This window comes from Rhododendron vialii, chromosome 13a (genome assembly GCF_030253575.1).
Source record: "Rhododendron vialii isolate Sample 1 chromosome 13a, ASM3025357v1".
Lineage (NCBI taxonomy): Eukaryota > Viridiplantae > Streptophyta > Magnoliopsida > Ericales > Ericaceae > Rhododendron > Rhododendron vialii.
Window position 1 is genome coordinate 26,048,207 of NC_080569.1, and position 14,671 is coordinate 26,062,877.

Below are 14,671 nucleotides of genomic sequence, written 5' to 3' on the forward strand. Positions count from 1 at the left end.
TCACGCGTATGATGATTAGAACCGTTTGTTTTGTTTAAGTTCATTTGTTATAGACCATGTAAAAATTCAACTCAATCACAAATTTCAGTAACACATGATATAAGATTTATATATTTGAGGCGAAATTCTCGATTCAAGAATTGAATTTTAAATCAAGTGTTTATGGATATTTGATTGAGCTAAATTTTTGCATGATTTATTAAAAAATGAAATAAACAATTTGGATTTTTGAAATAATACTCAAAATGAGCATACCCTTACGAGGGTGGGCAAATAAATTCTTTACGTGTACACATGATCTCCCAGGTGACAAAGAAATTACTATAATTTCACTTACACGCAAACAAATAAAATGTACTCTCTGCTCATCACGGCAGAGAGTCTCAAAGGTTTAATTAATGGGCCACTTAATAGAATTGAACTGTCTCAATTAATACTTTCATTGAGGATAAATTATTGGGTGCTCGTGGAATTTTTGTCTTGTGGTGCCCACGTCGAATATAATTAGTTTAAATTTCTGTTGCACCAAAAAAAAAATTAAAGAATATAATTAGTTTAAACATCTATATCTACATATATGTTTTATATTGGATTATTGTTTTACCAACGCACCAAGAGAGGTGTTATTTGAGAACATATATACTGTGAATATGACATAATGAGAAAGATATGAGAATAATATTTTTATTGGGCCGGTGATTCACATGAAAATTTTAATCTGTATTTTTTAGTTTTTGTAATTTGATTGGTTGGACTAAGAGTGAGATAATCACAAATAGCTTATCTCCCACGTCACGGACATCATATTTTGTTTGTCTGGTTACAAAGGTACGAATCTCACCCCGTCATACCTAAATTCTCGAAATGAGGCAAGGGATGGCCAATCTAGCTTTAACGCTCCACCAATTAGGCCTAGTTCCACTAAACTTTTTCTAAAAGTCTTTTTTACTTAAAAGTGGTTATTTTTCAAAATATTAGGATAAAAGTAAAAAAAAATTGCTTTTCTGATTCGTCTTGATGGATAACTACGTCAACAAATCAGCTTGATAGATAACTACGTCAACAAATTACATTATGTAGCAAAAATTGACAGTTATAATTTAAACTATATTTCCCGTTTATTTTTTCATTCACAAAATGTGTTTCGTGATTAATGAGTCTATTGATATTCGACGATGTTAATCTTTCTTGTACATATTAATCTTCTCTCCAGAACCGACAAGATGAACGGTTCCAATCATTTTGAACGGACTAGAGTAGGCAATGACGGAGCTACTTGTGGGCGTATGAGGGCCACAACCCCGCGTTGATTCGGGGTTTTTTTTTCAAATTTTAAGATTAATATTAGTTATTTTTTATTTGTTAAGAATTATATTTTGTATTGAGTGTTATTTAGACATGTTCGTTTTGGGTCCTAAAACCCAATTTCTCTCTGTGCTCATGATCTCCCATAAGTTTTTTTCTATTATTAATCACATTTCTCTTTCTATCTCTCTCTACAGATTATCCAAAAAACCTATCTCAAAATCTAAACCAAACAAACTGTTAGATTTCCGAATCTTAAAATTACAAAATCTTGTTATTCATAGTCCTGCTCTCGTGTTTATGAAATCATGGCTCTGTCCCTGAGAGTAGGCCCAGCCAAAATATAAACCAAAGTACTATTGGAGGATAGACTAGCAAACGAGATAGGATTTTCTTCCCTCTATAGCCTGTGAATGAAAATGGCATAATTAGAGATAGTGCTGCGCATCTCCGAGCCGTCGGATCGTGCATCTAACGGCGCGAATTTTATCTCGGCAACTAACAATTGAGAGCCGTTCATTATCGAGATGAGATCCGAGCCGTCGGATCGAACATCCGACGGCTCGGATCACAACTGTATATTACGTGAAGCTTGTGAGTTAGTAAAAGCACAAGCAACCATGCGTGCGCGTGCCAAGCCGTACATCGCGGTCACATTGAGGCTCGTAAGTCAAAGGAACTTTTAGTCTATGAATTAATTTTCGTATTGCTTTCAAGCAAGTAGATAAGACATTTGGTTGGTATGGATCGGGGGACTCGATTCACGTTAGGGATTGGTATTGGACAAATCGCCAAACCCACTTTTCAAATGGGGTGGGTTTCCTCCGTGCAAACTCGTATATGAATCACGAAATATAAGAAGAAACGTAGAGGTTAGAGGATAGGAGATTGTCCATCGTGCATCTTTTCGCTCACGGTATTACGTACCCTGGTATGCAAACGCTAGATGTTGAAGAATGAGCGGATCGGAGAGCAATACTTCCAGACGGAAGACAACACTTGGAAGCTCTGTTTATTAATTTCCTTTTAATAGTTTAATGTAATTTCAAGTTCAGGTTATTATTAGCGCTCTCAAGCAATTTAATTATGGGAGGTGATTTTGGCACTCCAAATTTAGCCAATAGCACTCCACTTTTAGTTTTATTTATATATTGACATGGATAACATACTTTGCAACGTAACTTTGTGACGAAATTCAATTTAATTTCTAATTAGTTAATTACCAGTGATCAGATTCTTCGACCGGCCAACAATATTTAATTTCTCTATTGTGACATTAGAGTGGACTTTTAATTTATTTTTTTCGAATTCCATGGATTTGGAAAACGGGTTTTGTCAAGAAAATCTGTTTGACGACACCATCATAACAATCTGAATCTAAATAATAATCTCAGACTTTAGAACCCAGGACCCTTGTTGGAATTTGCCTTGAATTCCGTCGCGAGAGCAGCAGCAAAAATCAAAATCGGGAACTTTTGGTAATTTTAGCCCGGGCCGTTTCGGCTGCGTAGCAGTAAGTTAGCTTGCAGTAAAATTGGCCCGGGCGGTCCTCAAATCGGCCAGAGCCGTCGTGATGGATGTTATGCGCGAATTTTAGGGTTTTATCCGGTTTTTGGTCCCCAATTGTAAATAGGAGGTTTGGGAGGCTGCTTATGTATGTTCTTTTGTTCAAGGGCTTAGATATTAGGGTTTTGTTCATCTCTTAGAGTTCCACCAAGGATTTGAGTCTTCCTTTTGGGTTTGTCTCTAGATATCTGTTTGGTGCTTCATGTTACGGATATAGCCGCCTCTTTGTTTCTCTCCCCGCTTATAGTGAATCCTATTGCTCTTTTCTCCGTGGAGTATGTTCTTGCTTTGTGCTTCAGCGGAATCACGTATATCTTTGTGCTCTTGTTTATCGTTTATTAATTTGTTATATTCTCAATTTCGTTTTTGGCACAACAACCCGATTGTCCCTTAGGAGGACCCTGGGTGTTGGTCCTATCTAGGCGGACCCGGGGGTGCTGTAGTGCACTCCCACACTATATGTGTAGTGCGGCCAATCCGGCCGTCTATCTCTGCAATGAACGGTTCGGATTTTCATCCGAACAATGGACGGCTAGGATTAATAGGAGCTCAGATTAAATCCAAGCTATCCGTGTCGAGATGGACGGTTGGATCGGGCGTACTACATGGTGTAGTGCACCGTCCGCACTCCAGCACCTCCGAATTCTATCTGGTCCGTCTATGCTCGGTAATAGATGGCTCAGATTTCATCTCGACTGGACGACTGAAATGTGTTTGGCCGAGATGAAATATGAGCCCCGGATTAGCCAACACTTATCCCCCATTTTCCAGACTTCATGGCTACAATTTTATTTTGTTTGTTAGTTTGTTATGCCAACTGCTGTTCGATGGCTGGTCCGGTTCAGGAAAATAATTTGTAACTTTAGTTGCAGATAAATAATAAAAGCAATAATACTTTGGTGACACATAACCAACTGGGGGTTATCATTCCATAGGGTTGGTCAAGGGCCCTTTCAATTCTGAATATTTACAATCTTGGATATGCTGGTTTGGGTACTGGTGTGTTTCGAAATTGTGTGGGTGAGTTTGTTTTGGGTTACGAACTAGCTATTCACGTCAACTCCAATTAATATATATGATGGCAGTAATATGGGCTGCGCATGACGGATACATATGGGTCGCCGGTCACTTCACGTTTGCTCATGTAGCTATTGAGATTGATTCCACATTTGTGTTTAATGTCTTACGTAGGAAGCAGGTCCAAGCGGGTCGGCTCAATAAGGTGCTTCGGGAGATTTCGGTACTAGCTTTTGAGTCTCCTCGTTATGGGTCATGTTTTGTTATTGCGAGGCTAATAGGGTAGCAGACTTATTAGCTAAGAATGCAGGAGCAACTCAAGAGATTTTTGTTTAATAGAGCGTTGCACCTGAGTTTTTGTTGGAAGCTTTGTATAAAGATTAGAGGGGGACAGTAGATATCACCCTTGTACTACTTTTGCCTTAATATAAGTGATGTTAAAAAAAATCATGAAAAAACCAAAGGAATAATTATTTCTTTTCTTTGAAGGGGGTTTTATGTGATTTAAAATTTTGATAAAACAGGGTTTGTGCCTCCATTGGTAATCCTGTAATTTAAAATTTGCAAATGTGAACTCCAACAAGCTCTTCAAAAGTCAAATCACAAGTATTAATTGTGTGATTTGGTATTTGAATTATGCTATGGGTGGATTTGGATTGAAATTAGGGAGTGATTTATTTTGTCTTTATTCATTTTTTTTTTTTTTTGGGTATTGGTTAGTTTTGCGTCAAATTTTTGTGACTTATTGATTCGTCGCGAAAAGAGGAATCGAAAAAGTATAAATATTTTGAATTTTGATATTTCAAAATTTGCCGGCTGGCGATGCTTTTTATTCAACGGTTGAGAATTTCTTGTGAAATTAGCTATCTATGCTTCAACACAATCAATGGACCCAATTTTGAATTTTCTAATTAGTTGTTCACAATCTAACAGCTGGTACATCTTCATTCGTTCAAGAATGATTTTCTGTTACTTTCAACAAGTCAAGTTCTTCCAGAATATACCTTTTTGTTTTTGTGAATTGTTAAGTGCTTACAAATTGCATCGAGAGGCCTTTGGCCCAACAACGGTGCACTTAGGTGCCAAGAAAATGAGGTCATGAGACTATGCTGACTTTCGCCGATAATAGAGACTGATTGTGATTTACAATACCGAAGATGAACAATCAAGTTGTTAAATAATGGAAACCAGGTCAAACAATTAACTTGGGAATGCCTATGTTTGTAACCTTGGGAACCAGGTCTGAAACAAGGCCGCCACGCGACGGGCCTTCGGCAAACAAGGGTGCTTTCGGTGCACCGCCAAGCGGCGCTCCGCCGATGTTTCCCACCACACATTTGTGTGGGGGCCACACACTTGTGGTGGAGCCGACACAAATGTGCGGCGGAGAAAGCCCCTACAACACCTTCACTTACAGTGCTCCAAGAGTGAATAGTATATAATTTGAGCCTGACTATTCGCACAAATTTCCGTGCACAGATCACTATGTGGGGTCCACTCCGGGTCCCACGCAAACGATTCGAGCCATTCATTAAATTTAAAACATTTTTTTTTCCGTAATCTTCGCGGATAGAACTCCAGCTCTAACTTCAGCTTTGAATTGTAACTATCACCGACTGAACAGAGGTTAGAACAAATTTGAGAAAAGACAGCCCAACAAAGAATTGAGGTCAAACAAACGAGAATAAAGTCCAACATTGTAGAATAATAATAATCAATTCTAAAAAATGGATGCCAACAAATGCTTCATGTGCTTCAACTGGGTTCGGTCGATATGTATGGCATGAAAATTATAGGTGAGTTTGAGCAATAGCATAGGGGCCCATGACATTGTATAACTTTGTATTTGTGTGAAATGGGATTGGATTGCTAGACTTAGTTATTTATAATTGATATTTCTTTTTGGTACAATCAGCTGAATAACTTTGCTAATGTTGGATTATTACTTCTGCGTATATCACCACACGTATATAATGCACGATGGGGTAGCCGGTTTGCTTGTCCTGATTGACCGCTGGTCTATGCTGTTGGGGTAGCCGGTTTGCCTAACGGCAAGGTCCGATCTCGGCGTTGGCGTTGTTTCTCCCACCGGTCTTTCTGTTGGATTTGGCTGGCTCTTTGCTTAACGGCGTGTGGAGTCTCGCCCGCGTGGTCGGCTGTGCGTGGTGGTTGATGGTGGTTGGTGCGGCGCCGACAGGTTTAGGGTTTGTAGCTGTTAGAATCTTGGGCTTTCATTGTTTGGGTTTGTCCCATTATCTGGACTTTTAGGCCTTTTAGATGTTTGAGTTGATTGTTTTTAGGCCAACAGGTGTGAGTTTTGCGGTGTTCCCATGTTTGCCTTCTTGTTAAACTTGAGGTTTGAGTCTCGGATGAGCATAGGATTATTCCTAGTGTTGTTTATGCAGTTGGGTCTTGGATTAGGAATTTGATGTCTTCACTCCTCGTTCCTATTAATCTTTGTAACAATTTCAGAGATTAATTAAATTTTTTCGCCTTTCAAAAATATAGTGTGTGTGTGTGTGTGTGTATAATGCACGATGCACAATTCATAATGTGACAAAGCAAAAAATGGAAAATCATGAAATTGTATTTTTCTTTAAATTTATAACGCAGAGTAACCCTTTGACCAATCTTTGTTTTAACTCTAAAACTAATATCGATAATTTGTTTGAGCTCTTATTCTGCTTCATGAATCCGGATTCGGGGTTGGTGCTGTGTAGCTGCTGCATGGCTCGGATGCACGGTGCTGTGAGCACCAACCCCCAATTCATGAATCCCGATTGCGAAAGGGCATGACATGATTTGGCACATGAATAGGCACAGTAGATACGACACACGTGCATTTGTGACATGCCAATGAACCAACTCGGACATAGAATATCTTTCAAAATAACTCGGACTTAGAACATATTATAAAATAGCACGGTACAACAAGATTGATAAATAGTACACCCAAGAACGCGCGTTGAGCACATTTATAAGGCCCGGCCCGTTTGAAATCATCGCTTAGCCACAGAAAAGATGGACATTTTAAACTGGAGGAAATCAGCCCGCAAATCTCAAAATAAGCCTGCACAAACAGCAGCAATACTTGGTTCTTTCCAGACTTCTTTTTTTTGTTTTGGCATCTGTTAGTCCTACATAGTAACTATCTCCACACACACACACACACAAAAAATTTGTTCTTGCAGCAACAACATAGGAACAATGTTTGCATATTTCGCGCTTAACCTCATGAGTCTGACAACAATCTCCTTTCAGTTGCATAGTCGTTCACGGATGTCGTTACAAAAACACTTGCATTGTCATAATTCAACATCTTCACAACTCTGTTTCTTTCCCTCATTTCTTTTTAAAACTATTTAGCAATCTACACTTACAACATTTAGCACAAGAAACCCAATTCACGGATGCACAAAACCTAATGCTAAATCCTGAGTAACAAAACTAAAGGCAAACTAAACTACAACATTTCTCATCTTCGTCGAGCCCTTTTCCTATCCTCGATTGGACCTTTAGGTCTTCCTCTAGATGATCCACATCCCACCTTTCTCGCCCGAATGCAGCTTTTCTTGCCAAACATCGATTCTGGGGAGGGTCCAGGTTCAGAATTACTTTGCATTCTACGAACTTCTGAATTTTCAGCATTACTTGGATTTCCATGTCTTTCCCGAGTTCCAAACGACATATTCTCAACATTCCTAGGGTTTTCCTGTGCTTGAGGAATCCCATCAAAGACACTTTCAGCATTTGGCAGTTTAGCCGGCAATTTTCGGTTACAAAGGCGAACACTACGAGGCTTTACAGGGGGATTACACATTGGAGAGAGAGGGAAAAGGGGGGAGGCAGACCTGGTGCTGGATTCCATGCAATGCTGTCGATATGCTTTGGTCACAATGTCTCTGAGCAAAAGCGCAGTCTTGTATTCGCGTGTTCTTTTGGAGTAAAAGACTAGGGCATTGTTGGCGAGCAAGAGCAGATCACGGAAGAGTTCCTTAACTGATGTGATGGAGCAGCTGGAAATCCTTGCTCTTATGGTATCAAAATCCATGTGCCACCGGACGGTTTTCTTGTATCTTGCTCTCTTCTGTTATGGAAGATTTAGTATGAGTACGAGTTGTGAGGTCGTTATTACATAAACTTAGCATGTTCGTCATACAATGTATAGAAAGCCTTTTGTGATCCCTTATGGCACTACTATGAAGAGACAGAGCAGAACCCTAACATATTTCTCAACCGTATATACACGGACCTGGTTAGGAGTATTGGGAGTGAGTGCATAACTTTCGTAAGGCCAAATGTTAGGACATTGAGCTGTGTCCAAAAGGTACGGGTATGGTGCAACATCTTACTTGCACTGTACTATACAGTATGACATCTTATGTACATTTTTTAAAAAGGTACTTGAAATCAAATGGGACTATAAAATGAAAAATTATGAAATCTATATCTTCCATCCGGGGAGTCAACCTACAAGCACAGAAAGAAGAGCGTGGTACCGCTGCCCCTCTCTAAGTAAAGGTAAGATTCTTAGCCCCATTGTCAGGTGAGAGATTAGATCTTTTCTATGCGTCTATGTGAACGTCTTCAAATGTAATAAAAACTAGAGAATCCATGTGTCTACACTGTGTATGGATACAAAACTCGCATCTCATATCTTCATCCAACTGTCGAATGGCCGACATGGATAGACATATTTAGATAAGTCCATGTAACATCGCTCCTATCCATCACCTCAGATTTCACATTTTGCTACTTATAACTGCGCCATACGAGATCACAAAATACCCAAACATGACATGGTGCGAACATGAAAAGTTGCAAATACACAGCAAGTTGATTTCGACATAGAATTACACAAATTGTTTCATTGCAAGGTGGAGATGATAAAGTAGGAGAGCCCCTAGTAATACCTGACTATCAAGCCGACGTCGAAAGACCAAGGCATACTTGTTCTCCGCAACTGAGGTAAAAATATCCCTCAAATCCCCATTTCCAACCCCACACGATCCTATTTCGTAATCGTTCATACTGGATGATCTGACCATTGGACCACACTCACTGGTTGAATTTTCCACATTGGTTGAACCCAAATTCTCACTTTCTCCAACGCTCAGCTCTCTGGGCTCCCTGTTATAATAGTCCTTCCTCTTTCTCTTCCCCCTTCTCTTCTGCAGAAGAGTGACTCCTTGTTCATTGCTAGTCTCTGCGAAATTCTCATTGCCCGGAAGTTTCTCCTGCTTTGAAGACTCAGAAATTTCATCAACTGATTTCTTAATTGCTGAAATTTTCTCCTGCTCTGAAGAATCAGAATCTGGATGTCTACTCATCTCTGCAACTGATTCTGGAATCTGGCAGAAACTTCCAGCAGATAGTCCGTCCTTGGATGTTTCTTTACCAGAAGATTCAACTCTCTCTGATGTCAATATGGGTACAGGAGATGCAGTCCGGCTGGAGCCATATCCTAAATGGCAGCAGTTTTCTTTCTCAGCCTTGAGACTTTCAAGTTTGCACTCGAGAGACCTGGAACCACAAAAAGTGATAAGCAACAAAATCTAACTGAACGGATAAAAAAAGGAATGCCAAAATACTCTTCAAATCGCATGGCAATGCGGCATATCAATTCTTGTTGGGATAATAGTAGAGTGATTTATGGAGGAAACCAGAAAAGAGGAAGCTAAATAATTCGTTTGGTACTTTGGCCTGATTAATTTGATAGTCTCATAAAGGAACATGGGTAGAATTACCATAATTGTTTCAGTGAACAGGGATGGAGGCAGCAATCAGCATGAACATAGAATAGTCAATAAACAACTGTAGTTTGTGATGTATTAACAATTAGTTGAACAATTTACTTACCCAATTGAGTCATCGGATTTCTCCAATTCCTGCCTCAATTCTGCTACTCTTTTCTTTCGTAGCTCTTCAAACCAAGCTCTGAGTAAAGCATCAAGGTATGCATGATGAGACGATAATCAATGCAAGATTCAATGGCAAGCTTTATAAATCCAAAAGATATGTTACTTTTTATCCTATCTACACAAGAAATGAGGTTTTGACATCATGCCATTCACCATTCACCAAGCATTATAACCCATTATTAACGTTGAAGAAGTGATTCATATACTAATATCCACTCTATTAATCCCTCAAACCATATGTATTTTGTAGGCAGGCACCATAAATTTAAAAAAAAAAAAAAAAACCATTTCAACAAGATGTAAATCTAGCTAAAGACATTCAGCGTTCACAGTTGGGCTTCCAGTTTCAGTGCACAATAGGAAAAGGATACAAGTCCCCATATTAAGTTATATTCATCCAAATTAATTAAATTACAACCAAAAAAGAGTTCCAACTCACTTGCAGCCAGAATAACGTTGTTTCAAGTCCTCGTACTTGGCTTTGCATGCCTGAAAAAGAAGGATAATGCACTTCGGTCACTTTGAAGTTTGAGTGAAGTACATAACAAAATAAATACCAAGTCAGACGCAAACTTGTTTTCTTGTGTATAGGTAGAAGATCCGTTAGATGGTATGTCATGGCTAGGTACCCAAGCATATATGAATGTGACACAGAACTATGCAGTAGTATGCACCTTGAATGAAAGAAGTACAAATGAAAAGAAGAGGCCAAACGATAAAGAAGGGCTAACTACAAAATATTCCCTCTCGTTTCTTCCCTCTAATGTTAAGTTTCTCGATTTTAACCTTTCAGTGTACTTTTGGTCCCAACTGAGTCCACTCAATAACAGCTATGAAGCAATCGGACGGAAGTTAGGTTGTTATTCAGTGGTGGCAGGGTGGTTTGAAAGGGGGTGGAGCGGTTTGGTTGGTGGCGGCATGGCATGGGGATGATTTACCTTTTTGCCCTCGTCTCCGTGCAATTGCTTAACAGGCTTTATTCATTGAGATCAAAAGTAAAATTAAAGGTTAAAATCGCCATAATTAATACTACAGGCTCGAAATTAAGACTTCCATAAGACTAGAAGGATTGTTTTTGAAATTCACCCAAATTGGGTAAGAAAAACAATTCCCTATCCTCTTTTATCATCTATATTATAAAACATATCGGAATTTATTTTCTGATATAAAGCAGAGCAATTTGAATTAGAGAAAACGTAGCAGAATTTTTTTCTGATATAAAGCAGAGCAATTTGAATTAGAGAAAACGTAGCGGAATTTTTTTTCTGATATAAAGCAGAGCAATTTGATATAGGAAACTCTCTCTCTCTCTCTCTCTCTCTCTCTCTCTCTCTCTCTCTCTCTCTCTCTCTGTAACATCTATAATTATCATTTTTATACACGTATTTGAATAGAAAAAAATCTACATTTTTATAATGTCCCTCTCTGTTTCTTATAACTACCCAATAAAAAATAGATAATGCTCGCGCATTTAATTTGAAGGATAATTTTTTATTATTTTTATTCGTATTTTTCAAATTGATCTTTTATGCAAATTTACTATTGAGCATAGAAATTTTTTAGCTTTTATGTTTATCAATATTGAGAAGTTGATGTGGATTTTATTAGTATTGAGATAAGTGTGTTCATATCTAGAGAAGGTCTAGATTTTGTTAAATGCCATAGACACGGATTAGAGATGAATAAGAACATTACCGTTAAGAGTGCATTTGGGCACGGGCAATGTGCCTGGAGGGACAAAATTAAGACTTCGATGAAACTAAAAATAAAAAAAAAGGTACGAAAATGTAATTCAAAGTATCCTAGGCCATTCCTCTTTTATCATCTCTTTATATATAAAAATATACTTCATATTCTTCTTAATCCTAAGTTACACGACAACAAATGATAAAAACAATTAGTACTACTTCCTGACCCAACCAATCGCAATCACCTTGACAAAACAAATGAACCAATAAATTCAGGCAAATAAAACAACATAATACCACCTCATAAAGTCCAAAACAAAAAACATGTTCTTGTCTCTCTGCGTGTATATATATGCATATTGAAAAATTCAATCCCATATAAACATGGGTGTGTGTGTATATATATTTGAATCACGAAAACATCAAAAAAAAGATTAAATTTTTTCACCTCGGGTGTGAAACTGTAGGGAAAGAGAGTCCGGGCTCGGAGCTCCGAAGCAACGGCGCCCCACGACTGGGTCCCGTGGCGGAGGACGGCGCCGCCCAGGATCAGCTCCTCCCAAGTGCCCCACCTCCGCCTCCCACGCGCCACTACCACCATCCTCAAACCTCCCTCCACGTGTACGCCCACGATACCACCACCCCCTCTCGGTATTCCGATACCTTCGGCCACCCCGGCTCACGTTAGCGGACACCCTTCATTTGCAAAATGGGTAAACGTGAAACAAGACCCCGTTTGGTTGATGCGATAATAACCCGGAAAAAATCCAGAAAAGGAGAAATTAAAAGAGTTTGAAAAATGGGTTTTCTTTTGGAGATGGAGGGATTGGAGGAAAAAGGGTAATGTTGATTGGTTATTTCGAAATGGTGGTTTAGGGATTTTAAAAAGGTGGGTTTGGTGGTTTTGATTGCTTTTTCGTTTCTTTTTTTGGAATGTTGTTGACTGTAGATAAGAATGCGTGAGAAATGGGGTTGACGGGTTATGAAACTTAACAAGGGGGAGGACCAGGAGGAGAGAGAAGGTTATGATGGGTAAGTTGAGAGAGACAAAACATTGGGTTCTCGATGTTGAAAGATGATATTTTGTTCTCTCTCTCTCTCTCTCTCTCTCTCTCTCTCTCACAAAATATGCCTTCAATAGAATTCATCTAAAAAGCTATCAGAAATGCTAGGGACAAATAAATAATATCTCAAAATTATCCCGAAAAGATTAACTAGTGGTTGAGATTTATTTTGATGTATGTGACCCAATCATCAAAGTGATTTTCAACCACTGATTACTGTTTTCGGGGTACTTTCGGAGTAAGTTTTTTTTTTACTTAGCATTTTTCAAAAAGCTATACAGTATATACGATGAGAAATAATTCACTCTTTTTTTTTTATATAAATGCACTTTTTTATATTTTGGTGAGAAAAATACGCATAAAAATTTTACTAAAGAACAAAAAATAGAGTGCATTTTAAAAAAAAATAAAGTGTGAAGTTATCTTTATCGGATATCTAATCACAGTAAGTATTTTTCATGTGAAGAGTACATTAAAATATTCAAATTAATTTTTGAGCCCAGAAAAAGAAATCACGAGGACAATAAAGGCCTAAGGTATTAGTACTAGGTTCTATGGACAGCCAACATAATCTTTTTCGGTTGTGAAAAAAAAAAAAAATGGCAATGCTGTATGTTATACTCCGTAGTAATATCTTGACAAAAGAAATGAAATTCTTGATAGTTTTCATTTTCTCCTCATTTCAACCTTTCTATTTTATTTTTTTGTGAGTTTTTTTTTTTCCCCTTGTAGCGATCTTTTCTTGCAATTTCTGAAATTGTACTGGTATATATAAATTCTGACAATATACCCAAAAAATTAAATAAATCGTTCCCCAAATTGTAAAACTTTTCAAAAGAATTCTGGTTTGTGACAAATGCAAGTGTTGGACCCAGCGAAAAAGTCTCAATTCTTGTTGTGAGCAAAACATGGCTCCGTGTACCCCAAAAAAAAAAAAAAACCCTTGTCTCCATTATTTGCCGTGCTCTTTCTATTATGTCCCATGGTTTGGGCATCAACACCCAAGGGATAGTTCCCAAAAGTGCGAAAAGTATTAAAAGTGCTAAAAATTTTGTTAGTATTTTGTGAAACAAAAAAGCTCCTTCCGTGATGAAAAAAAAAAAAACTTTTGGTACTTTTAGCCTATTTAGGAAACTACCCTTAAATATAAACCTTTAGATTGTAAAATCACAGCCGCTAGATCAAAACAACATCCAAAAGTGAGGTGACTTTGCTTTTTGCTAAATAAACGATATGCATTTGCGATTTTTAAGTCAAGAAGTTGTCATTTTACTTGCCACAAAAGATGATTGTAACTCGTTTGGAACAACAAAACAACTACCTTACATTTTAAACAGTTGATGTAACTAGGGCTGCAGACGGACCAAACTGTTCGCAATTACCATGAGTCTCCTCGTTGGGACTCATTCGAATTTGGATAGTTAAGTGAAAGTTAATAAACAAGCTTGAGTCAGAATTTTAAGTTCGTTTCATGTACAAGCCAAGCTCAAATTAGCCAAATCGGCTCAAGCAAGCTCAGGAGCATAAATATAAATACGGAGGTTGTATCTTGTAAACATAAATAGCAATTCATACTATTTAATTCACTTTTCTTAGAGAGCTCGAGTTTTAGGTCGAGCTCAGCTCATTCATATATCTTCTCAAAGCTCGAGCCCCTACTAATTTTGAGCAAGCCTAGCTCAAACACCTCAAAACTCGGCTTGGCGCGTTGGCCTGTTTTCCGCTATAACTATAGAGATGTCTGACTAGAAACATTAACTACAGATGTCCGACCAGAAACAATGGCAAGTGTTGTCAACTGCTAGCATTTTCGAACAATTCATCAGTACAAAATGAGTCTCTTCATCAAGAGAGAGGGAGAGAGAATGGTCTACCTACTACGTCTCATCGACCCTGCTACCAGAAAGCAACATCTCCATCCCACCTGTATAACATTTGGTCGCGGTGAAAGCCACGCCATGGCGATTCACTAGCTCAAAATCTTACAACTACAACTATAGCCGCGCAAGTTCGCATCACAAGATTCACTCTCCAAATAAAAAACCCGTCTATCTATTACCTCTTAAAGAGTCTACTGCAAGCGAGTCTTGTATAGTGTGTAGGCACGTCA

The 14,671-nt window shown here is 38.3% G+C and overlaps 1 protein-coding gene across 1 annotated transcript; it reads right to left on the minus strand.

The window, feature by feature from the left end:
- Positions 1 to 7,075: 7,075 nt before the first annotated feature.
- Positions 7,076 to 12,515, minus strand: LOC131312772 (uncharacterized). The gene is made up of 5 exons (XM_058340744.1): positions 11,946 to 12,515; positions 10,249 to 10,298; positions 9,748 to 9,825; positions 8,802 to 9,411; positions 7,076 to 7,975 (listed from the first exon to the last, which is right to left on the minus strand). Exons 1-5 carry the CDS (start codon positions 12,096 to 12,098, stop codon positions 7,364 to 7,366), a joined length of 1,503 nt encoding a protein of 500 aa, XP_058196727.1. The 5' UTR covers positions 12,099 to 12,515; the 3' UTR covers positions 7,076 to 7,363.
- Between the last annotated feature and the right edge of the window lie 2,156 nt (positions 12,516 to 14,671).